This window comes from Aotus nancymaae, unplaced genomic scaffold (assembly GCF_030222135.1).
Source record: "Aotus nancymaae isolate 86718 unplaced genomic scaffold, 86718_ANA_hifiasm-v0.15.2.pri h1tg000012l, whole genome shotgun sequence".
In the NCBI taxonomy this organism is placed as follows: domain Eukaryota; kingdom Metazoa; phylum Chordata; class Mammalia; order Primates; family Aotidae; genus Aotus; species Aotus nancymaae.
Genome location: NW_026988423.1, coordinates 47100358 through 47124228, shown reverse-complemented (window position 1 = coordinate 47124228; position 23871 = coordinate 47100358). Strand labels below are relative to the sequence as shown.

Below are 23871 nucleotides of genomic sequence, written 5' to 3'. Positions count from 1 at the left end.
GCCTCTAGGCGGTTATTCTGCACTAAGTCTGCAGCTGTGAGGGATCCGCAGGAACCCTGCACCAAGGGGAGCCACTCAACATTGCCCCTGCTCTGGGGCACAGCGGTCCCGACCCCAGCCTGGCTGCTCTCTCATACCAGGCCCTTCTCCTGGACTCCCCCTACAGGCGAGGCCCTGGGAAGGGCCAGTGTGGTGCCGCTGCCCTATGAGCGGCTGCTCAGGGAGCCGGGGCTGCTGGCCGTGCAGGGGCTGCCCGAGGGCCTGGCCTTCCGGAGGCCGGCCGAGTACGACCCCAAGGCCCTCATGGCCATCCTGGAACACAGCCACCGCATCCGCTTCAAGCTCAAGAGGTGAGTGAGGTAGCCAGCCTGAGGCTGGGGGCTGGAGGTCTCTTATCCAGAGGGGAAGGGACTTGAGAGGCCCATAGGAGACTCTGGCTGTGAAAACTCCTAGTCTGATGGTGGAGGTGAAGTAAAAGCAAAGTCGTAGAGCAGGATCTGAGCCAGGTCCTTAAGCCTTGGAAGTCTTCCCAGGGAACTTCTGCACTGCAAAGAGATTAGGAGAGACACGACTTGGGACAAAATAGCACCAAAATGGTTGAGCGCAATGGCTCACGCCTGTAATTTCAGCCCTTTGGGAGGCTGAGGTGGGAGGATCACTTGAGGCCAGGAGTTTGAGACCAGCCTGGGCAATGTAGCAAGACTCTGTCTCTGCCAAAAAAAAAGAAAAAAAATATCCATGTATGGTGGTGCACACCTGTTGTCCCAGCTATTCAGGAGGCTGAGGCAAGAGGATTGCTTGAGCCCAGGAGTTAGAGGATGCAGTGAGCTGTGATTGCATCACTGCACTCCAGCCTGGGCAGCAGATCAAGGCCCCGTCTCTTAAAAAAAAAAGAGGGGAGGCTGTCACAGTGGCTCATGCCTGTAATCCCAGCACTTTGAGAGGCAGAAGTGGGTGGATCACAAGGTCAGGAGTTCAAGACCAGCCTGGCCAACATGGTGAAGCCCCATCTCTACTAAAAGTACAAAAAAAAAATTAGCTGGGCTTGGTGGCATGTGCCTGTTGTCTCAGCTGCCTGGGAGCCTAAGGCAGGAGAATCACCTGAACCTGGGAGGCAGAAGTTGTAGTGAGCCAAGATCACGCCACTGCACTCCAGCCTGGGTGACAGAGCAAAACTCTGTCTCAAAAAAAAGGTGGCATTTTTAGGTGTCAGAAGTGGGAGAACCACGTTGTGTGCTTGCTCAGGTTGTAAATCCAGGGTTAATTAGGGACCCACAGAAGATTAGGTTTTTGAGGCTGGTCTGAGGCAGTTCCAATTGTCAGGACAGCCAGGAAAGCAGCCTGGAGGCTTTAAGCCTGAGTCCATTTCTGCGAGGCGCCCCAGGCAATGTAGAGGCAGGGAAGGGGAGGGGTGCCGCAGGAGACAGGAGGCAGTCAGCTGCACCTGGCAGGACCTGATCTGTGGACTGGAGCAGAGGCGCTGCATCCAGGTCCTCCGGTGGCCTAGATCTGTGGCTCTGGACACCATTCCCGCCTCTGAGCCGGCATCCCCACTTGTAAAGTGAAAGACTAGCTCCTGTCCTGCCCTCCTCCTGGGGCCACTGTGTTCTGCAAGGGGTGGGGATTCGGGGTTGCAGAGGAAGGGATGCAATGCGTAAAACAGATGTACAAAGTTGTCCATGTGTCCTCTCCTTTACCCAGGCCACTTGAGGATGGCGGGCGGGACTCGAAGGCCCTGTTGGAGCTGAACGGTGTTTCCCTGATACCCAAGGGGTCACGGGACTGTGGCCTGCATGGCCAGGCCCCCAAGGTGCCACCCCAGGACCTTCCCCCCACTGCCACCTCCTCCTCCGTGGCCAGCTTCCTGTACAGCACGGCGCTCCCCAACCACGCCATCCGAGAGCTCAAGCAGGAACCGCCTTCCTATCCCCTTGCCCCCAGCGACCTGGGCCTGGGCCGGCCCATGCCAGAGCCCAAGGCTGCCAGTGCCCAAGATTTCTCCGACTGTTGTGGTAACACTGCTGCTGGGATCTCCAAGTCTGGGGGGTGGGACAGAGGTCATTTGTTCAGGGGACATCCTCCCAGGGCAGGTCAGGATGCCTGGGCCCTCCTAGATTGGAAGGAGCCATGTCTGGGCATGGGGATGGGGCTGGACAGATGGTGTCCTGGCTGAGACCCCCTGGGACCCTGGGTCTCTGCTCAGCCATCTGTGAATGATGTCCTTGGCCTTGGACTAAGAGATGCCTGTGAGGACTCCCTGGGTCCCAGCCACTCAGGAGGCTGAGGCAGGAGGATCGCCTGAGCCCAGGAGTCTGAGGCTGCATTGAGCTATGATTGCACCTCTGCACTGCAACTTGGGTGACAGAGCACAACTCTGCCTCCAAAAAAAGAGCAGCAGCAATATTTCAGGTGTCAAAAGTGGGAGATCCACATCACGTGTTATAAAGGAAGTAGGCATACTAGTCATCCCCATGCATTCAATGAGGACCCACTGCAACCAGCCTGATTAAGGGCACTGGGGAAAGTAGGTCCCGGGGTGGACAGGACAAAAGAAACAGCTGCAGGTGAGGAGCAGCTGGACTCATCTCCTGGCTCCTCTGCTTAGTGGCTGTGTATCCTGGGCAGCTCTGCACTCTCAGCCTCAGTTTCTTCCTCTATAAAATGGGGATGCTAACAGCACCTGCTTCCCAGAAGTGTTATCATGATTAAGTAACAGATCGGTGGCAGGAGCATCTCCTGAGAGAGGGTTAGAAATCCACATTCTCAGGCCCCACTGCAGTGTGGCTGAATCGAAGCTTTGGGGATGGGGCCCAGTAGTCTCTTTGCACAACTCTCCAAGTGTTCCAATGTGCTTGAGTTTGAGAGTTGCTGTGTTAAAGCACTGGGTCTGGCCAGGCGTACCTGTAATTCCAGCTCTTTGGGAGGCTGAGGCGGAAGGATTGCTTGAGCCCAGGAGTTTGAGACCAGCCTGGGCAACATAGCAAGATCCTATCTCTACCAAAAAAAAAAAAAAATACCACTGGATCTAATGCTTGGCCTGTATAGTAGGTGCTTGTAAGTTATATTCACTATTATTATTATTAATTATTACTGTTATAAGGGGGGAAAAGCCCAAACATGTGGGCTGACCAGGGCTTCAAGCTTATACACGTAAAACAAGTGTTCTTACCTGGAAAAGTTGCCTCCAACATCCCTTTCTTGATAATCTGACTTTTGGCTGGCAGATTCTGGTGCAGGATATCTTAGGCCTCTGGTCAGGGACTTTGCCTTGAGTTTGAGATCACGGGAATCAGTTCTGGGGTCTCGCTGGCAGATGAGGCTATTACCCCAGAGCCAGGGCCTGTGTGCTGGGGCCAGCTCTGGGGAACCCTCTTGGGGCCCACCTGGAACCTGTTTCCTTCTCTGCCTTGTCCAGGACAGAAGCCCCCGGGGCCTGGCGGGCCTCTCATCCAGAACGTCCATGCCTCCAAGCGCATTCTCTTCTCCATCGTCCATGACAAGTCAGGTAGGACAGCGCCCTCGCAGCACCCTGGCCTGAGTGGGAATCGGGGGTTGGAGGCGGTGCTCACTGAAATGGAAATGTGTCTCCTGGGTCTTTGTGAGAGAAAGGAGGAACAGCTGTGCTCAAGCAGCTGCGAGTAAAGCAGGGTGGAATAGTTATCTATTGCTATGTGATAAACTACCCAAGACTAGGCACGGTGGCTCACGCCTATAATCCCAGCTTTTTGGGAGGCCGAGGCAGGAGAGTTGCTTGAGGCCAGGAGATTGAGACCAGCCTGGGCAACATAGTGAAACACTGTCTCTACAAAAAATAAGAAAAATTAGATGAATGTGGTGGTGCCTACCTGTAGTCCCAGCTACTTGGGAGGCTGTGGCAGGAGGATCACTTGAGCCCAGGAGTTGGAGGCTGCAGTGAGCTATGATTGCACCACTGCACTCCAGCCTGGGCAACAGTAAGACCCTATCTCTAAAAAAAGTTATAACAAAAAATAAATAACCCCCAAATGGAGCTTAAAACAACAAGTATTTATTACCTCACAGTTTCTGGGGGTTGGGAATTCAGGACCAGCAGAGCTGGGCAGTGCTGGGTCAGGGTCTCTCATGAGGTTGCAGTCAAGATGTCAGCTGGGGCTGCTGTCATCCAAGAGCTCAGATGGAGCTGGAGGAGACACTTCTGAGCTCATTCACACAGCTGTTAGCAGGAGGCCTCAGTTCCCACCATGTGGGTCAGCATTGATGGGGCTGCTTGAGCATCCTTACAACATGGCCGCTGGTTCCCCCCTCCCCGAGTTCTTGATCCAAAGGAGAGGAAAAAGGAAGCCACATGGCGTTTATGACCCCTCCTCAGAAATTATTGTCACTTCTGCCATATTCTATCTGTTAGAAGCCAGAAACATGATCCAGCCTGCCCTCAGCGGGAGAGGAGTTAAACTCCACCTTTTAAAGGAAGCGATACATATACCAAAAAAAAAAAAATGTAGACGGATTTTTAAAGTATCACACAGAAGGCCTGAGTATAGGAAAATGTGGGATTCAGTTATACAGAGAAAGAATGTAGCAGGACTTGCCAGCAGTTTTGCTTTGTGAGGCTCTCAGTCTCACCTCCAGGCAGAGGTTCTGTAAGAAAACCCAGTCCTAGGCCAGGTGTGGTGGCTCACACCTATAATCCCAGTGCTTTGGGAGACGGAAGTGGGAGGATGACTTGAGGCTGGAAGTTCTAGACTGGCCTAGGCAACCTTGTGAGACTCCATCTCTGTAAAATTTTAAGAAAGAAAGAAAACCCAGTCTCCTGGGATCAGAATGGAGACCCGCCCCCACCTCCCCGCTCTCCCCACTGCCACTGCCCCAAACAAGGTCCAGCCTTGGTGGGAAGGGGACCTGAATATCCGAATGGAACAGCAGCATGACGGGTCCATGGGCCAGGGGCACAAGCTGAGATAGAATCTCACTGGGTTATCGCAAGCAAGATACTCAGCTTCTTTGAGCCTCAGTTTTCCTATCTGCAAAATGGGAATAATATCTCTGTTTAAAACTTGTCATAAGGAATTAAATAGGATAATATATATATATATATATATAAAGTACTTATCACAGATAAGCACTTAAAAAATTAAAGTTGTTACTTTTATTAATTATAAATGAACCAACAATCACTTATTATTCAATCAAGACAGAGGTTTTGAGAGGCCAGCAGAGCTGAGCGTTTAGGGTAAACCAAGAAGGCCAGTGCTGAGTGAGACCTCAGATGTAGGAGGCACGAGGATTACATTCCCAAGAGCAAGACTCAGCCCTTAGCCAGACGTGGTGGTGGGCACCGGTGCTCTCAGCTACTCAGGAGGCTGAAGTGGGAGGATCGTTTGAGTCCAAGAGTTGGAGGTTGCTGTGAGCTATGATCACACCACTGCACTCCAGTCTGGGCAACAGAGTGAGACCCTGTCTGTAAAAAAAAGAAAAGAAAAAAAAACAGCTGGAGTGGTGGCTCATACCTGTCATCGCAGCTGCTTGGGAGGCTGAGGCGGGAGGATCACCTGAGCCTAGGAGTTTGAGGCTACAATGAGCTATGATTGCACCACTACCCTCCAGCCTGGGCAACACAGTGAGACCCCATCTCTAATTTTTCTTTTTAATTTAAATTAAAAAATAAAATACTCAACCTCGGGCCAGGCACAGTGGCTCACACCTGTAATCCCAGCACTTTGGGAGGCCAAGGCAGGTGGATCACCTGAGGTCAGGAGTTCAAGACCAGCCTGGCCAACCTGGTGAAACCCCATCTCTACTAAAAATACAAAAGATTAGCTGGGTGTGGTGGCGCATGCCTGTAGTCGCAGCTACTCGGGAGGCTGAGGCAGGAGAATTGCTTGAACCCGGGAGGCGGAGGTTGCAGTGAGCTGAGATCTCGCCACTGCACTCCAGCCTGGCACCTGGCAACAGAGCAAGACTCTGTCACGAAAAAAAAAACACAAAAATTAGCCAGATATGGTGGCATGCACCTGTAATCCCAACTACTTGGGAGGCTGAGTCAGGAGAATCACTCAAACCTGGGAGACGGAGGTTGTAGTGAGCCGAGACTGGGCCACTGCACTTCAGCCTGGGTGACAGAGTGAGACACCATCTCAAAAAAAGGGAGGGGCGGGGGCTGAGCTCGGTGGCTCACGCCTATAATCCCAGCACTTTGGGAGGCCAAGGCAGGCAGATCACAAGGTCAGTAGTTCGAGACCATCCTGGCTAACATGGTGAAACCCCGTCTCTACTAAAGTATAAAAAATTAGCTGGATGTGGTGGTGCGTGCCTATAGTTCCAGCTACTTGGGAGACTGAGACAGGGGAATCACTTGAACCTAGGAGGCAGAGATTGTAGTGAGCTGAGATCATGCCAGTATACTCCAGCCTGGGCGACAGACTGAGACTCCGTCTCAAACAACAAAAAAAGACTTGACCTCTTTTTCTGCTGGGAGGACTGCTCTTCCAGCCTCCTGTATGTCTGGGGTAGGATGGGCTCGGGATGGACAGGCTGAGCCAGCACTGACGCCACACCTGTGGGAAAGGCCAGAGGCAAATGTCAGAGCAGGAGGAGAGGGCAGGCGGGGGACCATCAGAGCACCCTGCCTTCATGTACGCAACGTGGGAGAGGGTGGAAGGGCTGGGGGCTGGGGGCTGGGCTGGCCTCGGGGGCTCTGGAGGTAAAAGCCCGGGGGTGACGGCCTGTGGAGGGCGTGCGACCGTCCCTGGAGGCCCTGCTCACTTGTGCCTCCTGTGTTTTGATAGAGAAGTGGGACGCCTTCATAAAGGAAACCGAAGACATCAACACGCTCCGGGAGTGTGTGCAGATCCTGTTTAACAGCAGATATGGTGAGTGGGCGGCGCGGCCCGCCGTGTGGCCCCAGCAGCCGTGTTGAGCATCTCATTACGTGGCAATCACTCGTGTTCCCCAACACGGCAGCGGGAGCCATATGCTGGCTCCCGCGCGCCGGCAACGCTAATGTCATCCGGCTCGGGCTCCTCCTGTCTGGGTAGGGGGTGGTTGTGTCAATATTTCCCTTCCAGATTCTTCAGGGGGCGGAACTGATGGCAAAGCCCCAGACCTGGGCTCGGCAGTGGGGAGCGGGGCAGGTTGGGGGCAGAGATTGCCTGTCTGGGGGCCGGGCACGGTGACTCATGCCTGTCATCCCAGCGTTTTGGGAGGCCATGGTGGGAGGATCACCTGAGGCCGGGAGTTCAAGACCAGCCTGGGCAACATAGTGAGACCGCCCATCTCTATAAAAAAATTTAAAAATTAGGCCACATGCGGTGACTCATGCCTATAATCCCAGCACTTTGGGAGGTGGAGGCAGGCGGATCACCTGAGATCAGGAGTTTGAGACCAGCCTGGCCAATATGGTGGAACTCTGTCTCTACTGAAAATACAAAATTTACCTGGGCGTGGTAATACACACCTGTAATCCCAGCTACTCAAGAGGCTGAGGCACAAGATTTGCTGGAACCCAGGAGGTGCAGATTGCAGTGAGCCAAGATCATGATACTGCACTCCAGCCTGGGTGACAGAGTGAGACTCTGTCTCCAAAAAAAAAAAAGAAAGACCAGGCGCAGTGGCTCACACCTGTAATCCCAGCACTTTGGGAGGGTGAGGCGGGCAGATCACCTGAGGTTGGGAGTTCGAGACCAGCCTGACCAACATGGAGAAACCCCATCTCTACTGAAAATAATAAAAATCAGCTGGGCTTGGTGGCGCATGCCTGTAGTCCCAGCTACTCTGGAGGCTGAGGCGGGAGGATCACTTGAACCCAGGAGACAGAGGTTGCAGTGAGTCAAGATCGAACCACTGCACTCCAGCCTGGACAAGGGCAAAACTCCATCTAAAAAAAAAAAATTAAAAATTAACAATACACCTGTGGTCTTAGCTGCTTGGAGGCTGAGGTGGGAGGATTGCTTGAGCCCAGATGGTTGAGGCTGCGGTGAGCTATGATCACACCACTGCACTCCAGCCTGGGCAACAGAACAAGATCTCTACAAAAAAACAAAACAGATTGCCCATCAGGGGAACCACTCATAGGGCCCAGAAAAATCTCTGTTGCCTTCACGTGCAAGTCCCGCACGACAGCACACCATTTCCTGCCTCCCTGGCTTTACCCGTGCTGTGCCCTCTGCCTGGCACGCTGTTTTCATGTTTTAGGGACAAATTCCTAATTGTTCCTTGAGACTGGTCTTGGGAGTCACCTCCTCCAGGAAGCCTTTCGCTGCCCAGCCTGGGTACCCTGATGGTTCCCTCTCTGTGACACATTGGGAACTTTTTTTTTTTTTTTTGAGATGGAGTCTTGCTTTGTGCCCAGGCTGGAGTGCAGTAGTCTCAGCTCACTGCAGCCTCCGCCTCCCAGGTTCAAGCAGTTCTCCTGCCTGAGCCTCCTGAGTAGCTGGGATTACAGGTGCGCACCACCACACCCAGCTAATTTTTGTATTTTTAGTAGAGACAGGGTTTCACTATGTTGGTCAGGCTGGTCTTGAACTCCTGACCTCGTGATCTGCCCACCTTGGCCTCCCAAAGTACTGGGATGACTGGCGTGAGCCACGGCGCCTGGTGACACATTGGGAACTTGATGCCCCTTGTCTGCCGTTGTCTTCCTGAGGGCCAGGACTGCACCTGACCCCTCTCTTTGTCCCTAGCACCCAAGACAGAGTCAGGGTCAGAGCAGATGGCAGCCCACCTCACTCTGCAAAGAAAATGCAAGTGGTAGGCACTGTGGCTCACACCTGTCATCCCAGCACTTTGGGAGGCCAAGGTGGGTGAGTCACTTGAGCTCAGGAGTTCAAGACCAGCCTGGCCAACATGGCGAAACTCCGTCTCTATGGAAATTCAGAAATTAACTGGGCATGGCACAGGTGGTGGGCCCCTGTAATCCCAGCTACTCGGGAGGCTGAGGCAGGAGAATCACGTGAACCCTGGAGGCAGAAGTTGCAGTGAGCCAAGATCGTGCTACTGCACTCCAGCCTGGGTGACAGAGTGAGACTTCCTCTCTAAAAAAAAAAAAAAAAAAGGAAGAGAGGATAATTCCCAGGAAGATACAATCTCAACAGGCCGGGAAGTCAGAAGTCAGTGGGGGCTTCATGGAGGAGGTGCCCTGTGATTCAGACCACAGCTGCGGCACCTCTGCATGTGGGCTGGACTTTCCACATTGGGATAGGGCTGAGCGAGACTCCGGAGGCCTTAGTGAGGAGCCTGGGGTAGCCAGCTGCCTTTGATGTGGTCACCCTGGCCCGGCCACGCCTCCTCACTCCTCAGTACCGCAAAGGGCTGTCTGCAGGTGCCCCTGAGTCTCTCCCCGCCCTGGGCAGGTGTGAGCCAGGTGGGGAGGGGAGCCAGGGAGGAGCCAGCTCTGCCTGCCTTGGGAGAGTTCCGCCCAGGCCAGTGTTCTGGCATGTCCCATGCTCTGGACTTTCCAGAATGCCAAGCGTTTTCCAAATGTCAGTTCCTGGGTCATATACAAGGAGTACTGGGTGTGGAGTGGTCAAGACCTTGTTCCCCATAAGCCAGATCGCTCTCTGAGGAGCTGTGCAGGGGAGAAGGCAGCTACCCAGGAGTACTGGGGTCCCCATGGGTGGTGGGGATGGAATTTGGCAGCCCAAGGCATCCCACCGATTGTGGGTAAGGAACTCCTGGTTCCAGTTCTACCAGCCACCAAGTCTGGGTGAATTGGGCCAGCGACAGTGCAGGCAGTGTAGAGAGGGAAGAAACAGAAAAATAAGAATTGGGGGCCGGGCGTGGTGGCTCACGCCTGTAATCCCAGCACTTGGAGGCTGAGGCGAGTGGATCACAAGGTCAGGCATCCAAGACCAGCCTGACCAACATGGTGAAACGCTGTCTCTACTAAAAATACCAAAAATTAATCAGGCGTGGTGGTGCGCCTGTAATCCCAGTTACTCGGGAGGCTAAGGCAGGAGAATCACTTGAACCTGGGAGGCAGAGGTTGCAGTGAGCCTAGATTGGACCACTGTACTCCAGCCTGGCAACGGTGTGAGACTCCATTTCAAAAAAAAATAATAAGAAGAAGAAGAACTGGGGGAAATGTTAGGCTTCAGGAAGCCTTGAGGACATGTCCTCCGGGAAGATGCTAGGACCAGGTGAGGGACCAAGGATGGTGCAAGGTGGCTCTGCGTGAAGCCAGCCCCTTCCCAAGGAGTAACAGCAGGGTTGGGGAGTCGGCCCTCTGTCCACTGAATCTCCCCGCTGCTGGAAAAACAGGCCCCAATAAACCAGATGAACCGGCCAGAGATGAAATTGTAGCGACTCAAAGGATTGCTCAAGGGCTGGGGCTGGGGCTGGGGTTGCTGCTGGTGTGGGAGGTGGGGGGTGGTGGGGAGAGACGATTTCCCAGCTGTTGAGATTTCGAGGGTTTAATCTGACAATGAGCTAAGTGTGACTTCTCAGTGGGATCTGGATGCCAAAACCACCAACGCAGACCGCGGCCGCTGCATCAACAGGAAAACAATGTCAAAGGCACCCAAAGGGAGGGCCCAGGCGGGGCTGGAGGGAGGTCCAGCTCTGGGCGGGCACTTGTAGGAACACAGAGAAAGCATGTGAAGCAGGGCTAGGACTAGGACAGGGAGCAGCCAGGAGATGTGGGAGCCGGCGGGGAGGACAGAGGACAGCGTGTCATGGCCCCGTCCAAGGTCACAGGAGGAGGCAAGAGTGAAGTGGATGGTCAGGCCAGCCTTGGGGAGATGGGTGACCCGTGAAAGTACTTGCTTAAGGCCAGGAGCACTGGCTCATGCCTGTAATCTTAGCACTTTGGGAGGCTGAGGCAGGAGGATCACTTGAGCCAAGGAGTTCAAGATCAGCCTGGGCAACATAGCAAGACCCCATCTCTCAAAAAAAATAAATAAATAAATAGCTAGGCATGGTAACCCATGCCTGTAGTCCTAGCTACTCAAAAGGCTGAGGCGGGAGGATCACTTTAGCTAGAAGTCAAGGCTGCAGTGAGCTGTGATTGCACCATTGCACTTCAACCTGGGCAATAGAGCAAGACCCTGTCTCTAAAAAAGAAAGAAAGTAAGTACCAGCTTGTGTTAGGAACATAGTAGGTGCTTAAAAAGTATTTGGTGTTGGGCCGGATGCGGTGGCTCATGCCTGTAATCCCAGCATTTTGGGATGCCAAGGCCGGCGGATCATCTGAGGTCAGTAGTTCAAGACCAGCCTGGCCAACATGGTGAAACCTGGTCTCTACTAAAAACACAAAAAATTAGCTGGGCATGATGGCCCACGCCTGTAATCCCAGCTACTTGGGAAGCTGAGGCAGGGAGAATCACTTGAACCTGGTCGGCAGACGTTGCAATGAGCCAGGATTCGCCAGCCTGGGTAACAGAGCGAGACTCCGTCAGATTAAAAAAAAAAAAGTATTTGGTGAATGAATGAATGAATGAAAAGGTTGAGCTGGGGTGGAAGTGAATGACTGAATGGCGTAAGTCTGGAAAAACAGAGCAAGTAACCAGGTCATGAGCCTGGATTCTGTCTGCTTGGCTGTTGGCACAGCTGTCAGCTTCTGGGCCGTGTCTTGTTTATGGCGCTGGTGAATGGAGGGCGTGCTCAGCTCCTCCCTGCAAGAAGGGACACACCTGTGCTCACCTGTGCAACCAGTCATCTGCCAAGAGCCAGCCTCAAGCTTGGGCACCTCCTTTAGCCATTTGTATACTGACTATGCAGAAAGCACTTAGCGTGTGCCCAGCCCCATTGAGGTCACAGTGGCAAGGCAGGAAACAAAAGCCCTACTCTATTTTAGACAGTCTCACTCTGCCGCGCAGGCTAGAGTGTAGTGGTGCAGTCACAGCTCACTGCATCTTTGAACTCCTGGGCTCAAGTGGTCCTCCTGCCTCAGCCTGCCAAGTAGCTGGGATTACAGGCGTGCTCCACCATGCCCGGCTCATTTTTTCTATTTTTATAGAGATGGCTGCTTATTGTGTTGCCGAGGCTGGTCTTGAACTCCTGGGCTCAAGCATTCCCCAAACACCGTGGCCTCCCAAAGTGCTGGGAATACAGGCATAAGCCACCACACCTGGCCAAAACCCCTGTTCTTATGTAGCTTCCTTTCCAGATAGTGAACACACATAGAGATGAGTGTGGATGTAATGTCAGGTGATGAGCAATGGATGACAGACACAGCAGGGGAGAGAATGAGGGATGGAGGGGGCTGCATTAGGCTGCCAAGGTGCTATTTGAGCAAACACCTGAAAGGAGAGAGGGAGGGAAGGAAGGAAGAAAAGATGGATGGATGGATAGATGGATAGAACAATGGATAGATGGATAGGATAGATGGATGGATGGATAGAAGGATGGGTAGATGGATGGATAGATGGACAGATGAATGGATGGATGGATGGATGGACAGATGAATGGATGGGCAGATGGATGGATGGATGGACAGATGAATGGATGGATGGATGGATGGACAGATGAATGGATGGGCAGATGGATGGATGGATGGACAGATGAATGGATGGATGGATGGATGGATGGATGGATGGATGGGTAGATGGATGGATGGATGGGTAGATGGTTAGATGGATGGGCAGATGGATGGATGGGTGGATGGATGGATGGATGGGCAGATGGATGGATGGATGGGTGGATGGATAGATGGGCAGATGGACGGATGGATGGATGGATGGATGGATGGATGGGCAGATGGATGGATGGATGGGCGGATGGATGGATGGATGGGCAGATGGATGGATGGATGGGCGGATGGATGGATGGATGGATGGATGGGCAGATGGATGGATAGATGGATGGGCGGATGGATGGATGGATGGATGGATGGATGGATGGATAGATGGATGGGCAGATGGTTGGATTGACAGATGGATGATTAGATGAACAGACAGATGGATGTTTGTGAATTTCTGGGAGAAAGGGATCTGGGAAGACAGAAGAACAGGTACAAAGGCCTTGAACTGAGTGTATGCTCCTGGTGAGGGTGGGGGAAGCACCGAGGGAGTGGCAGGGGATTGAGGGGAGCACACAGAGGCATGAAAGAGGGCAGATGATGTCAGAGGTGGTGAAGTCACATAGGTAGGACTTTGGCTGTCACCAAATGAGATGGGAGCCACTGGACATTTTTTATTTTATTTTTTTAGAGACAGGGTCTCACTCTGTTGCCCAGCCTGGGGTGCAGTGGCATGATCTTGGCTCACTGCAGCTTTGAACTCCTAGGCTCAAGTGATTCTCCTACCTCAGCTTTCAGAGTAGCAGGGACTATTGGCGTGCACCCCCAAGCCTAGCTTTTTATTTTTCACTTTTTGCAGAGATGGGATCTTGCCATGTTGTCCAGGCTGGTCTTGCACTCCTGGGCTCAAGCCATCTGCCCACCTCAGCTTCCCAGAGTGCTGGAATTACAGGCATGCACCACTGCACCCAGCCCAGCCAATTTCTTAACATAAAAGTGACATGGCTGGGCATGGTGGCTCACACTTGTAATCCCAGCACTTTGGGAGGCCGAGGCAGGTGGATCACAAGATCAGGAGATCGAGACCATCCTGGCTAACATGGTGAAACCCTGTCTTTACTAAAAATACAAAAAATTAGCCAGGCTTGGTGGTGGGCGCCTGTAGTCCCAGCTACTTGGGAGGCTGAGGCAGGAGAATCTCTGGAACCTGGGAGGTGGAGGTTGCAGTGAGCTGAGATCACACCACTGCACTCCAGCCTGGGCGGCAGAGGGAGACTCCGTCTCAAAAAAAAAAAAAATGACATGATTTGACATTTCTGCAGGATCCCTATGGCCACTACATGGCCAGAGTGGAGTAGGGATGGTGGGAGTGATGGTGACCGCAGCCCTGGGTCCTGCGCACCCTGCAGCGTGTCTCACACTCAGCCTTGCCGTTTGGTTATCTTTCCAGCGGAAGCCCTGGGCCTGGACCACATGGTCCCCGTGCCCTACCGGAAGATCGCCTGCGACCCGGAGGCTGTGGAGATCGTGGGCATCCCCGACAAGATCCCCTTCAAGCGCCCCTGCACTTATGGAGTCCCCAAGCTGAAGCGGATTCTGGAGGAGCGGCACGGCATCCACTTCATCATTAAGAGGTGCGGGTGGGGCTGGGCACGGTGACTCACGCCTGTAATCCCAGCACTTTGGGAGACCAGGGCGGGCGGATCACTTGAGGCCAGGAGTTCGAGACCAGCCTGGCCAACATGGCAAAACCCTGTCCGTACTAATGATACAAAAATCAGCCAGGTGTGGTGGTGCATGCCTGTAACCCAGCTACTTAAGATGCTGAGGCAGGAGAATCTCTTGAACCCGGCAGGCAGAGGCTGCAATGAGCCAAGATCACACCACTGCACTCCAGCCTGGGTGACAGAGGGAGACTCCATCTCAAAAATAAAAAAGAGGCCGGGCGCTATGGCTCATGCCTGTAATCCCAGCACTTTGGCAGGCCGAGGCAGGTAGATCACTAGGTCAGGAGTTCGAGACCAGCCTGGCCAATATGGTGAAACCCCATCTCTACTAAAAATACCAAAAAAAAAAAAAAAAAAAAAAAGAGGTGCAGCGGGTGAGCGTAGGGGCCTGACCTTCCACTCCAGGCTTGGCTTGGGCTTGGGGTTTGGGGGCATCTGGGCTGAGCAGGGACCTGGGGAGGCAGTGATGGAGCAGGGGCAGAATGAATGCGTTCCTAACTTAACAGAGAATCGGACAGGCCTGGGAGAGGATTCTGTTATCACTCCTTAGAGTAGCTGTGCGGCCTCTTCCTTCTGGGTCTTTTGAGGATTGACTGGAAAATGCAGGCACAGTGTCTGGCCTGATCAGGCACTTGGTAATATATTTTTTGAGTAGAGATGGGATCTTGCTATGTGGCCCAGGCCTGCATAGCCTGAGTGGCAGGGCAAGGCCCTGTTTCTTAAAGAAAAAAAAAAAAGGAAAAGGGACATTGATGCTCCCCACCCAGGGGGTTTCCTAACATAAAGTGAAAAAGTGGATGAAACACACCTGACACACAGCACATGTTTAATAAGCATCAGGTGTTTTTTTCCTTGACCTCATTTCCCTCATGAATTAAAACATCAAGTGCATCGGTGTACTTAAAGACATTTCCTAGCTGGGTGTCCTTGGGCAAGTTACTTAACCACTCTGTGCCTCACTTACATAAAACAGGCCTGAAACCAGCCCGGGCAATATGGTGAGACCTCGTCTCTGCAAAAAAAATTTAAAAAGTTAACCAGGCGTGGTGGCAGGTGCCTGTAGTCCCAGCTACTTGGAGGCTGAGATGGGAGGATCACTTGAGCACCGGAGTTTGAGGCTGCAGTGAGCTATGATCATGCCACTGCACTCCAGCCTGGGTGACAGAGTGACACCCCGTCTCAAAAAATAAAAAATAGGCTAGATGTGGTGGCCTGGATTACGCCTGTAATTCCAGAACTTTGGAAGGTCGAGGTGAGTGGATCACCTGAGGTCAGGAGATCGAGACCAGCATGGCCAAAATGGTGAAACTCCGTCTCTACTAAAAATACAAAAATTGGCCTGGCATGGTGGTGCACGCCTCCAGTCCCAGCTACTTGGGAGGGTGAGGCAGGAGGATCACCTGAGCCTAGGGAGGTCAAGAATGCAGTGAGCAGTGATCATGCCACTGCACTCCAGCCTGGGTGATAGAGAGAGACCATGTCTCAAAAAAAAAAAGTCCAGTGTCTAGACTGGGTGTAGTAGCTCATGCTTGTAATTCCAGCACTTTGGGACGCCAAGGCAGGGAGATCCCTTGAAGCCAGGAGTTCTAGACCAGCCTGGGCAACAAAGCAAGACCCTATCTCCACAAAAATATTAAATAAAAATAATGAGGCCAGGCACACGCAGTGGCTCACACCTGTAATCCCTGCACTTTGGAGGCAGAGGTGGGTGGATTACTTGAAGTCAGGAGTTTGAGACCACCCTGGCCAACATGGTGAAAGCCTGTCTCAACTAAAAATACAAAAATTAGCAGGGCGTGCTGGCGGGCACATATAATCCCAGCTACTTGGAAGGCTGAGGCAAGAGAATCGCTTGAACCCGGGAGGCGGAGGTTGCGGTGAGCCAAGATCGCACCACTGCACTCCAGCCTGGGCAACAGAGTGAGACTCCTTCTCCAAAAATAAAAATAAACGGTTTGGGATGTTCTGAGGCTTCAGACATGCCCTCCCCTGCCTGCACGTGTCTCGGGTGCCCAGGTCTATGGCTGTGCCTGTGTCACTCAGTGACTTCCACTGAAGGGGACCTGAGGCATCTCCCCGAGCCCCGGGAGAGCCCTCTAGCCTACACCATTCTCATGCCCATCTCCTTCTCTCTCTCCCCAGGATGTTTGACGAGCGAATTTTCACAGGTATGTGGGGACCATCTAGCCCATTCTGAAGTTTCCCAGTTGATTCCCCAACAGAACCTGAGCTGCCACCATCCTGGACTTGGTCCTCCTGAGTTCCCTTGGGGAGGGAGGGAGGATGAGCTGTGGCTTCTGTGTCCTGGGACAGAAATGGGTCCCGGGCTCCTAGGTGCTGACAGACTGTCAGGGCGGCCCCTCGCAGCTTCGAGTGAGGACTAAAGCTGGACACTACCCTGTGCCAGCTTAGTGAACCTGAACCTGTGCCAGGCTCTCTTCGAAGCTGCCAGCATATTTTATTTTAATAGAATTCCAACAATCCTATGAAAGTAGCTCCATTTCTATCCTCATGTGCAGATAGAGGAACGGAAGCCCAGGTGGGCACAGGTCCCTGGCTGCAGGCCCAGCCGTGCGACTCCAGAGCCCATGCAGTGGCCCGTGGGCCAGCACACTTGTCCCAGGAGGAAGATGCGGGCTCTGGCCGGGCGCGGTGGCTCATGCCTGTAATCCCAGCACTTTGGGAGGCTGAGGCGGGTGGATCACAAGGTCAGGAGTTCCAGACCATCCTGGCCAATGTGGTGAAACCCCATCTCTACTAAAACACAAAAGATTAGCTGGGCATGGTGTGGGCGCCTGTAATCCCAGCTGCTTGGGAGGCTGAGGCAGCAGAATCGCTTGAACCCAGGAGACAGAGGTTGCAGTGAGCTGAGATCACACCACTGCACTCCAGCCTGGAGACAGAGCAAGACTCTATCTCAAAAAAAAAAAAAGGGAAGGTGCAGGCTCTTCCTGGGGCAGCAAAGCATTGCGGATCTTTGTGTATCTGGCACCCCAGTTCTGGTCCTGCCTCCCACTGGCTATATGACTTTGGGAAAGGTCTTCTGGGCTTCAGTTTCCACATCTGTGAAATGGGGATGATAAGAGCACCTTCCAGCCGGGTGCCCTGGCTCACGCCTATAATCCCAGCACTTTGGGAGGCCGAGGTGGGCGGATCACCTGAGGTCAGGAGTTCAAAACCAACCTGACTAACATGGAGAAACCCCAGTCTCTACTAAAAATACAAAAATTGACTGGGCATGGTGGTGTACACCTGTAATCCAAGCTACTTGGGAGGCTGAGGCAGGAGAATTGCTTGAGCCCAGGAGGTGGAGGTTGCGGTGAGCCGAGATCGCACCATCGCACTCCAGCCTGGGCGACAAAGCGAAACTCCATCTCAAAAAACAAAGCAAAACAAAGAGCGCCCTCCTCTGGGCTCCTGGCACAATGAAATAACGAAACGAGGGCCTGGTCCCACAATGAGCCTTGGGGAAGCCCCGGGCCTTTTCTCAGGGCTCAGCCCCTGTAACGTGTTGGAAGGCAGGCAAACCATCTCTGGTTGCTGCCTCCCCTTCCTCCTGCCCTTACTGTCTCAAATCTCTGGCCCCCTCTGGCACTAGGGCTGCTATTCCTCCTTTTGGGGGCAGCGTCTCTCCCCAGGACCCGTTCCTGGCTGTTGGCTAGACGTGGAGCTCACAAGGAAGGGCAGAGGCGAGGCCCTACCCCTGGGATTCCCCCAGGAGCTTTATGTGGAGACCTTCACCCAGCAGTCCTGCAGCAAGAGGAGGCCAGAGGGCCTTCACCCTGACCTCCCTGACTCTCCCCACAGGGAACAAGTTTACCAAAGACACCACGAAGCTGGAGCCAGCCAGCCCGCCGGAGGACACCTCTGCAGAGGTCTCTAGGGCCAGCATCCTTGACATGGCTGGGAATGCTCGGTGAGGCCCCGACCCTGGAGGCCTATGGCCAGCCCTGCTCTGGGCTGAGGGAGTATTACCTGCAAGGGGGGACCAGAGACCCAGGGCAGCTCCCACCACGCCACCAGCCCTTGAAGGTGCAAAGGGAGGACTAGGGGAAACAGAGACTCCACCTACTTCCTTCTGCCTAGAGAACTGTCACCTAGGGAACTCTCCCGCCCCCAAGATCTAGCCAGATGTCACCTCCCTCAGAAGCCTCTAAATGTCCGCACTAGGCCGGGCGCGGTGACTCACACCTGTACTCTCAGCACTTTGAGAAGCCGAGGTGGGTGATTCTTGAGGCCCGAGTTTGAGACCAGCCTGGGCAACATGGTGAAACCCCCGTCTCTAGTAAAACACAAAATTAGCAGGGTGTGGTGGTGTGCACCTATAATCTCAGCTACTCGGGAGGCTGAGGCAAGAGAATGGCTTGAACCCGGGAGGGAGAGGTTGCAGAGAGCTGACATTGCGCCACTGCACTCCAGCCTGGATGACAGAGCGAGACTCTGTCTCAAAATAAATACATGCCCACACTAGGCCAGGCTTGGTGGCTCACTCCTGTAATTCCAGGACTTTGGGAGGCCAAGGTGGGTGGATCTCTTGAGCCCAGGAGTTTGAGACCAGCCTGAACATAGTGAGACTCTTGTCTCTACAAAAAATAAAAAGTAAGCTGGATGTTATGGCTGGTACCTGTGGTCCCAGCTACTTGGGAGGCTGAGGTGGGAAGATTGCTTGAGCCTGGGAGGTCAAGGCTGCAGTGAGCTATGATCGCACCACTGCACTCCAGCCTGGGCAGCAGAGTAAGACCTTGTCTCAAAAAGACATACATGAGACCGAGTGTGATGGGTCACACCTGTAATCCCAGCACGTTGGGAGGCTGAGGCAGGCAGATCACCTGAGCTCAGAAGTTCGAAACCAACCTGGCCAACATGGCAAAACCCCGTCTCTACTAAAAATGCAAAACAAATTAGCCGAGCATGGTGGCGGGCGCCTGTAGTCCCAGCTACTTGGGAGGTTGAGGCAGGAGAATCGCTTGAACCCCGGAAGCAGAGGTTGCAGTGAGACAAGATTGTGCCACTGCACTCCAACCTGAGCAACAGAGCAAGACTTTGTCTCAAAAAAAAAAAAAAAAAAATGTGTATACCTACATGCACACATGCACACATACATACTAACACCAGGTCCAATGCCTGTCCTGAGTGCCCACCAGACCCTGCCCCAGCACTCAGCTTGGCAACCACCCACCAGCACCCCCCAACCACGTTCTGACCTCTTAGAGGCAGGGGTGGGCTGTTTATTTCAGAATCCCCACGTCATGCCAGGCCTCCCCCTGCGGTTCTCTGGGAGGGAGGGAGGGGATTAACCAAATCATCCATCCCAGGGTCCTGGCTACCTTCGCTCCCCAGCCCTCTCCCCAGATTCTTACCCTTTCCAGGACCTGCAGGTCTTAATCCCCCACAAGCACTGACCAAAGCCCCACTGTGCCAAGCTCAGGAGCCCCAGAGCTCCCAGATGGTGAGGAAGGGGGACACCCAGATGGTTCACCCCAGAAGAGTGAGCAGGTGCCTGGCTCGGGTACCTCTGGAGATGATGGTCCCCAGAGACAGGGCACAGGGGTCGCTGGTGGGGGTAGGGAGCACCGCCCTGGAGGGCCAGGGGGTAATGGAGAGGGGTGTCTTCTGCAAGGGTGGTCGCGGTGGGCCCCCCTGCAGGAGGGGCAAGGCTGGGCATTGTGGCCCTGGACTTGGCTGACAGGTATCATTTCCTGGCTTCCCTTCACAGGTCAGACAAGGGCAGCATGTCTGAAGACTGCGGGCCAGGTGAGAAGGAACAGGGCACGCCATGGGTGTCATGGGCCGGGAAGGCCACCACCAGCCCTACCCGGCGGCCTTAGGGAGGAGCTCAACTCAGCCCATGAGCCTGGAGTCATGGGCCAGGAAGGCCACCACCAGCCCTACCCGGCAGCCTTAGGGAGGAGCTCAACTCAGCCCATGAACCTGGAGTGCTAATGACCCCACTCTACCCGCCTACACTCCCCAGGCTTGCAGTGCTGAGGTGCAAGGCATGCTGGGAGTTCCTACTGGGGTCGGGGGCATGGAGACCTGGGTGCTGGCATCACCACTGCCTCCTGTCAATATGCAGACCCAGGCTCCAGGCTCCTGGACCAGCAGCCTCGCCTCCGGGGCGCCTCAGTCACCGGGTCTATAAATTGGAGCCCCTAGCTAAGCACAGTGGCTCATGCCTGTAATCCCAGCACTTAGGGAGGCCGGGGCAGGCGGATCACCTGAGGTCAGGAGTTCGAGACCAGCCTGACCAATATGGAGAAACCCCGTCTCTACTAAAAATACAAAAATTAACCTGTCGTGGTGGTGGGTGCCTGTAATCCCAGCTACTTGGGAGGCTGAGGCAGGAGAATTGCTTGAACCCAGGAGGCAGAGGTTGCAGTGAGCTGAGATCCCGCCATTGCACTCCTGCTTGGGCAATAAGAGTGAAACTCTGTCTCTAATAAATAAACAGAAGCCCCTAAGCCTAGCCTGAGGGCTCCCCTGACCTCCAGTTCTGGTCTGGGCAGGAGCCGGGAGCTGACATGACTTGTCCTAGGTAGAACCTTACTGACAAGTTACAGACACCAGAATGTTCTGGGAAAACTCCCTCTGCCCAGCCAGGCTCATGCCAGACTTGACCAGATCCTTCCTTTCCTCTTTACAGGAACCTCTGGGGAGCTGGGCGTGCTGAGGCCGATCAAAATTGAGCCAGAGGATCTGGACATCATTCAGGTCACCGTCCCAGGTAAGGGCCGGGCGTCTGACCAGCCCCTGCAGAAATCAGGGCCATACCATTGGCCTCCCAAGGGTCTGCGCTGGTGAAGAAGAGGCCTCCAGGCCGCCGTTTCTCTCCGTGGATTCTGAGAGCCTTTGGGGTGTTGTGAATGCTTTCTCTGGCCACATCTGCCCGTGTTGCGAATCCGTGTTCTCAGCTCTCACCTTCCAGGAGGTCCCCTCAAACTTCACCTTCCTGGCTTGGCTTCCCTGGGATTTGTGAGGTGGGGCCTGAGAGGTTCTGAGTTTCACCCTACCCTCCCCCAAGGCTCCCTTTCCACTTCTTCAGAGGAGAGGGTAGATTTGGGCGCTGGAGCCTCAGTATGGGGTGACTGTTAGAAGCCAAGAGGGTGCCGGGCGCAGTGGCTCATGCTTGTAATCCCGGCATTTCTGGTGGCCGACACAGGAGGACTGCTTGAGACCAGGAGTTCAAGACCAGCCTGGGCAACATAGCGAGACCCCATCTCTACTAAAAACATAAAAAGTTAGCCAGATGTGGTGGTGTGTGCCTGTAGGTATAGCTACTGAGGAGGCTGAGGGAGGAGGATCACTTGAGCCCAGGAGTTGGAGGCTGCAGTGAGCTGTGATCGCACCACTGCACTCCAGCCTGACCAACACAGTGAGACCCTATCTAAAAAAAAAAAAAAATGGCTGGGCGTGGTATCTCACACCTGTAATCCCAGCACTTTGGGATGCCAAGATGGGTGGATCACCTGAGGTCAGGAGTTTAAGACCATCCTGGCCAACATGGTGAAACCCCGTCTCTACTAAAAATACAAAAATTAGCCAGGCATGGTGGCTCACACCTGTAGTTCCAGGCGTGGTGGTGTGCGTCTGTAATCCCAGCTACTCGGGAGGCTGAGGCAGGAGAATCACTTGAACCAGGGAGGCAGAGGTTGCAGTGAGCTGAGATGGCACACTGCACTCCAGCCTGGGCAACAGAGTGAGACTCCATCTCAAACAAAAAAAAAAAGAGAGAAAGAAAAGGACCCTTGTGTGTGGACAGAGTGGACTGGGTGGTCCCTGACGGACTGTGACGGGAGTGTGGCAGGTAGAGGACGCCCGTGTCATTTGGAGTTTTGTCTTCAGACCCCTCGCCCACCTCTGAGGAAATGACAGCCTCGATGCCTGGGCAGCTGCCGTCCGAGGATTCTGGTTATGGGATGGAGATGCTGGCAGGTAAGAAAGGGACCTGGGCTGCTGGTGCTTGAGACTACCTCCCCAGGAGCAAAGGGAAAGGGGTGGCCAGGCAGGCCCCAGGCTTTCCTTGGTCTCGACTGCCTCTAGTAGAGGAAACCCAATATGTGCCTGACCCCACTCCGAGGCTGGGTTCCTTTTGGAAACCTCGAGTGGGCTTTATTTATTTATTTATTTGAGACGGAGTTTTGTTCTTGTCACCCAGGCTGGAGTGCAGTGGCGTGATCTCGGCTCACTGCAACATCTGCCTCCTAGATTCAAGTGATTCTCCTGCCTCAGCCTCACGAGTAGCTGGGATTATAGGCGTCCACCACCACACCTGGCCAATTTTGTATTTTTAGTAGAGATGGGGTTTCATCATGTTGGTCAGGCTAGTCTCAAACTCCTGACCTCAGGTGATCCGCCCGCCTTGGCCTCCCAAAGTGCTGGAATTACAGGCGTGAGCCACCGCGCCGGCCATAGGCTCCATTTATAACAAGAACCAGCATCCTTCCCAGGAACCACCTATTGGGATTAATTTGTCTATTTATCCAAAAACTATTTCTTGAGCATCTATTGTGTACCAGGTCCTGTATAAGGGGCTGGAGACAAAGCAGTGAACCAAGCAGAAGTCCCCACCTCCTGGGGTGCACATCCTCAGGGGAAGAGATCAATGGATAGTAAGCAAATAAGTAAAATAGGCGGGGTAAGGTGGCTCACACCTGTGATCCCAGCACTTTGGGAGGCTGAGGCAGGCAAATCACTTGAGGTTAGGAGTTCAAAACCAGCCTAGTCAGCATGAGGAAACCTCATCTCTACTAAAAATACAAAAATTAGCTGGGCATGGTGGCACATGCCTGTAGTCCAGCTATTCAGGAGGCTGTGGCAGGAGATGACTTAAATCCAGGAGCCAGAGGTTGCAGTGAGCCAAGATTGTGCCACTGCACTCCAGCCTGGGCAACAGAGCGAAACTCTGTCTCAAAATAAATAAATAGATAGATAGACAGATAGATAAGAATTAGACAGGCACGGTGGGACATACGTGTAGTTCCATCTACTCAGGAGGCTGAGGCGGGAGGAGCCACTGAGCCCAGGAGTTGGAGGCTGCAGTGAACTATGATGGTGCCACTGCACTCCAGTCTACACACCACTGCAAGACACCATCTCAGAAAAACAAAAATAGACCAGGCATGGTGGCTCACACCTGTAATCCCAGCACTTTCAGAGGCCGAGGCAGGCAGATTGCCTGAGGTCAGGAGTTAAAGATCAGCCTGGCCAACCTGGTGAAACCCCGTCTCTGCTAAAAAACACCAGAAAAATTAGCTGGGCGTGGTGGCAGGCAACTTTAGTCTCAGCTACTGGGAACGCTGAGGCAGGAAAATCACTTGAACCTGGGAGGCGGAGTTTGCAACCAAGATCGGGCCACTGCACTCCAGCCTGGGCAACAGAGTGAAACTCTATCTCAAAAGCAAACAAACAAAAATAGGCGACGAGGGAAGATGCTTAGGATGTAACAGTGAGCGAAAGAAGAAAACTTGATTGAGCTTTGCTTACAACTGGGTTGTAAACATAATCACTGGGGGAAAACAAGGGTATAGCAAACAGTAGCAGCGTTAGCAAAATGATTTGCGTGTTTTCTTTTTTTTTGAGACAGAGTCTCACTCTTGTTTCCCAGGCTGGAGTGCTGTGCTGCAATCTGCGCTCGCTGTAACCTCTGCCTCCCAGGTTCAAGTGATTCTTCTGCCTCAGCCTCCCGAGTAGCTGGGACTACAGGCACACACCATC

The 23871-nt window shown here is 53.6% G+C and overlaps 1 protein-coding gene across 4 annotated transcripts in view; it reads left to right on the top strand.

Moving 5' to 3' along the window:
• GTF2IRD1 (GTF2I repeat domain containing 1) overlaps positions 1 to 23871 on the top strand; it is a 147118-nt gene that overhangs the window by 67110 nt on the left and 56137 nt on the right. For all 4 annotated transcript variants that reach the window (XM_064375648.1, XM_064375647.1, XM_064375646.1 and 1 more), the window contains exons 5-14: positions 167 to 350; positions 1702 to 2012; positions 3416 to 3505; positions 6765 to 6848; positions 13881 to 14064; positions 16300 to 16325; positions 17965 to 18073; positions 19874 to 19911; positions 20801 to 20881; positions 22000 to 22089. In XM_064375648.1, the coding sequence (XP_064231718.1) occupies positions 167 to 350; positions 1702 to 2012; positions 3416 to 3505; positions 6765 to 6848; positions 13881 to 14064; positions 16300 to 16325; positions 17965 to 18073; positions 19874 to 19911; positions 20801 to 20881; positions 22000 to 22089 (1197 nt within the window). The remainder of the gene's footprint in view (positions 1 to 166; positions 351 to 1701; positions 2013 to 3415; positions 3506 to 6764; positions 6849 to 13880; positions 14065 to 16299; positions 16326 to 17964; positions 18074 to 19873; positions 19912 to 20800; positions 20882 to 21999; positions 22090 to 23871) is intronic.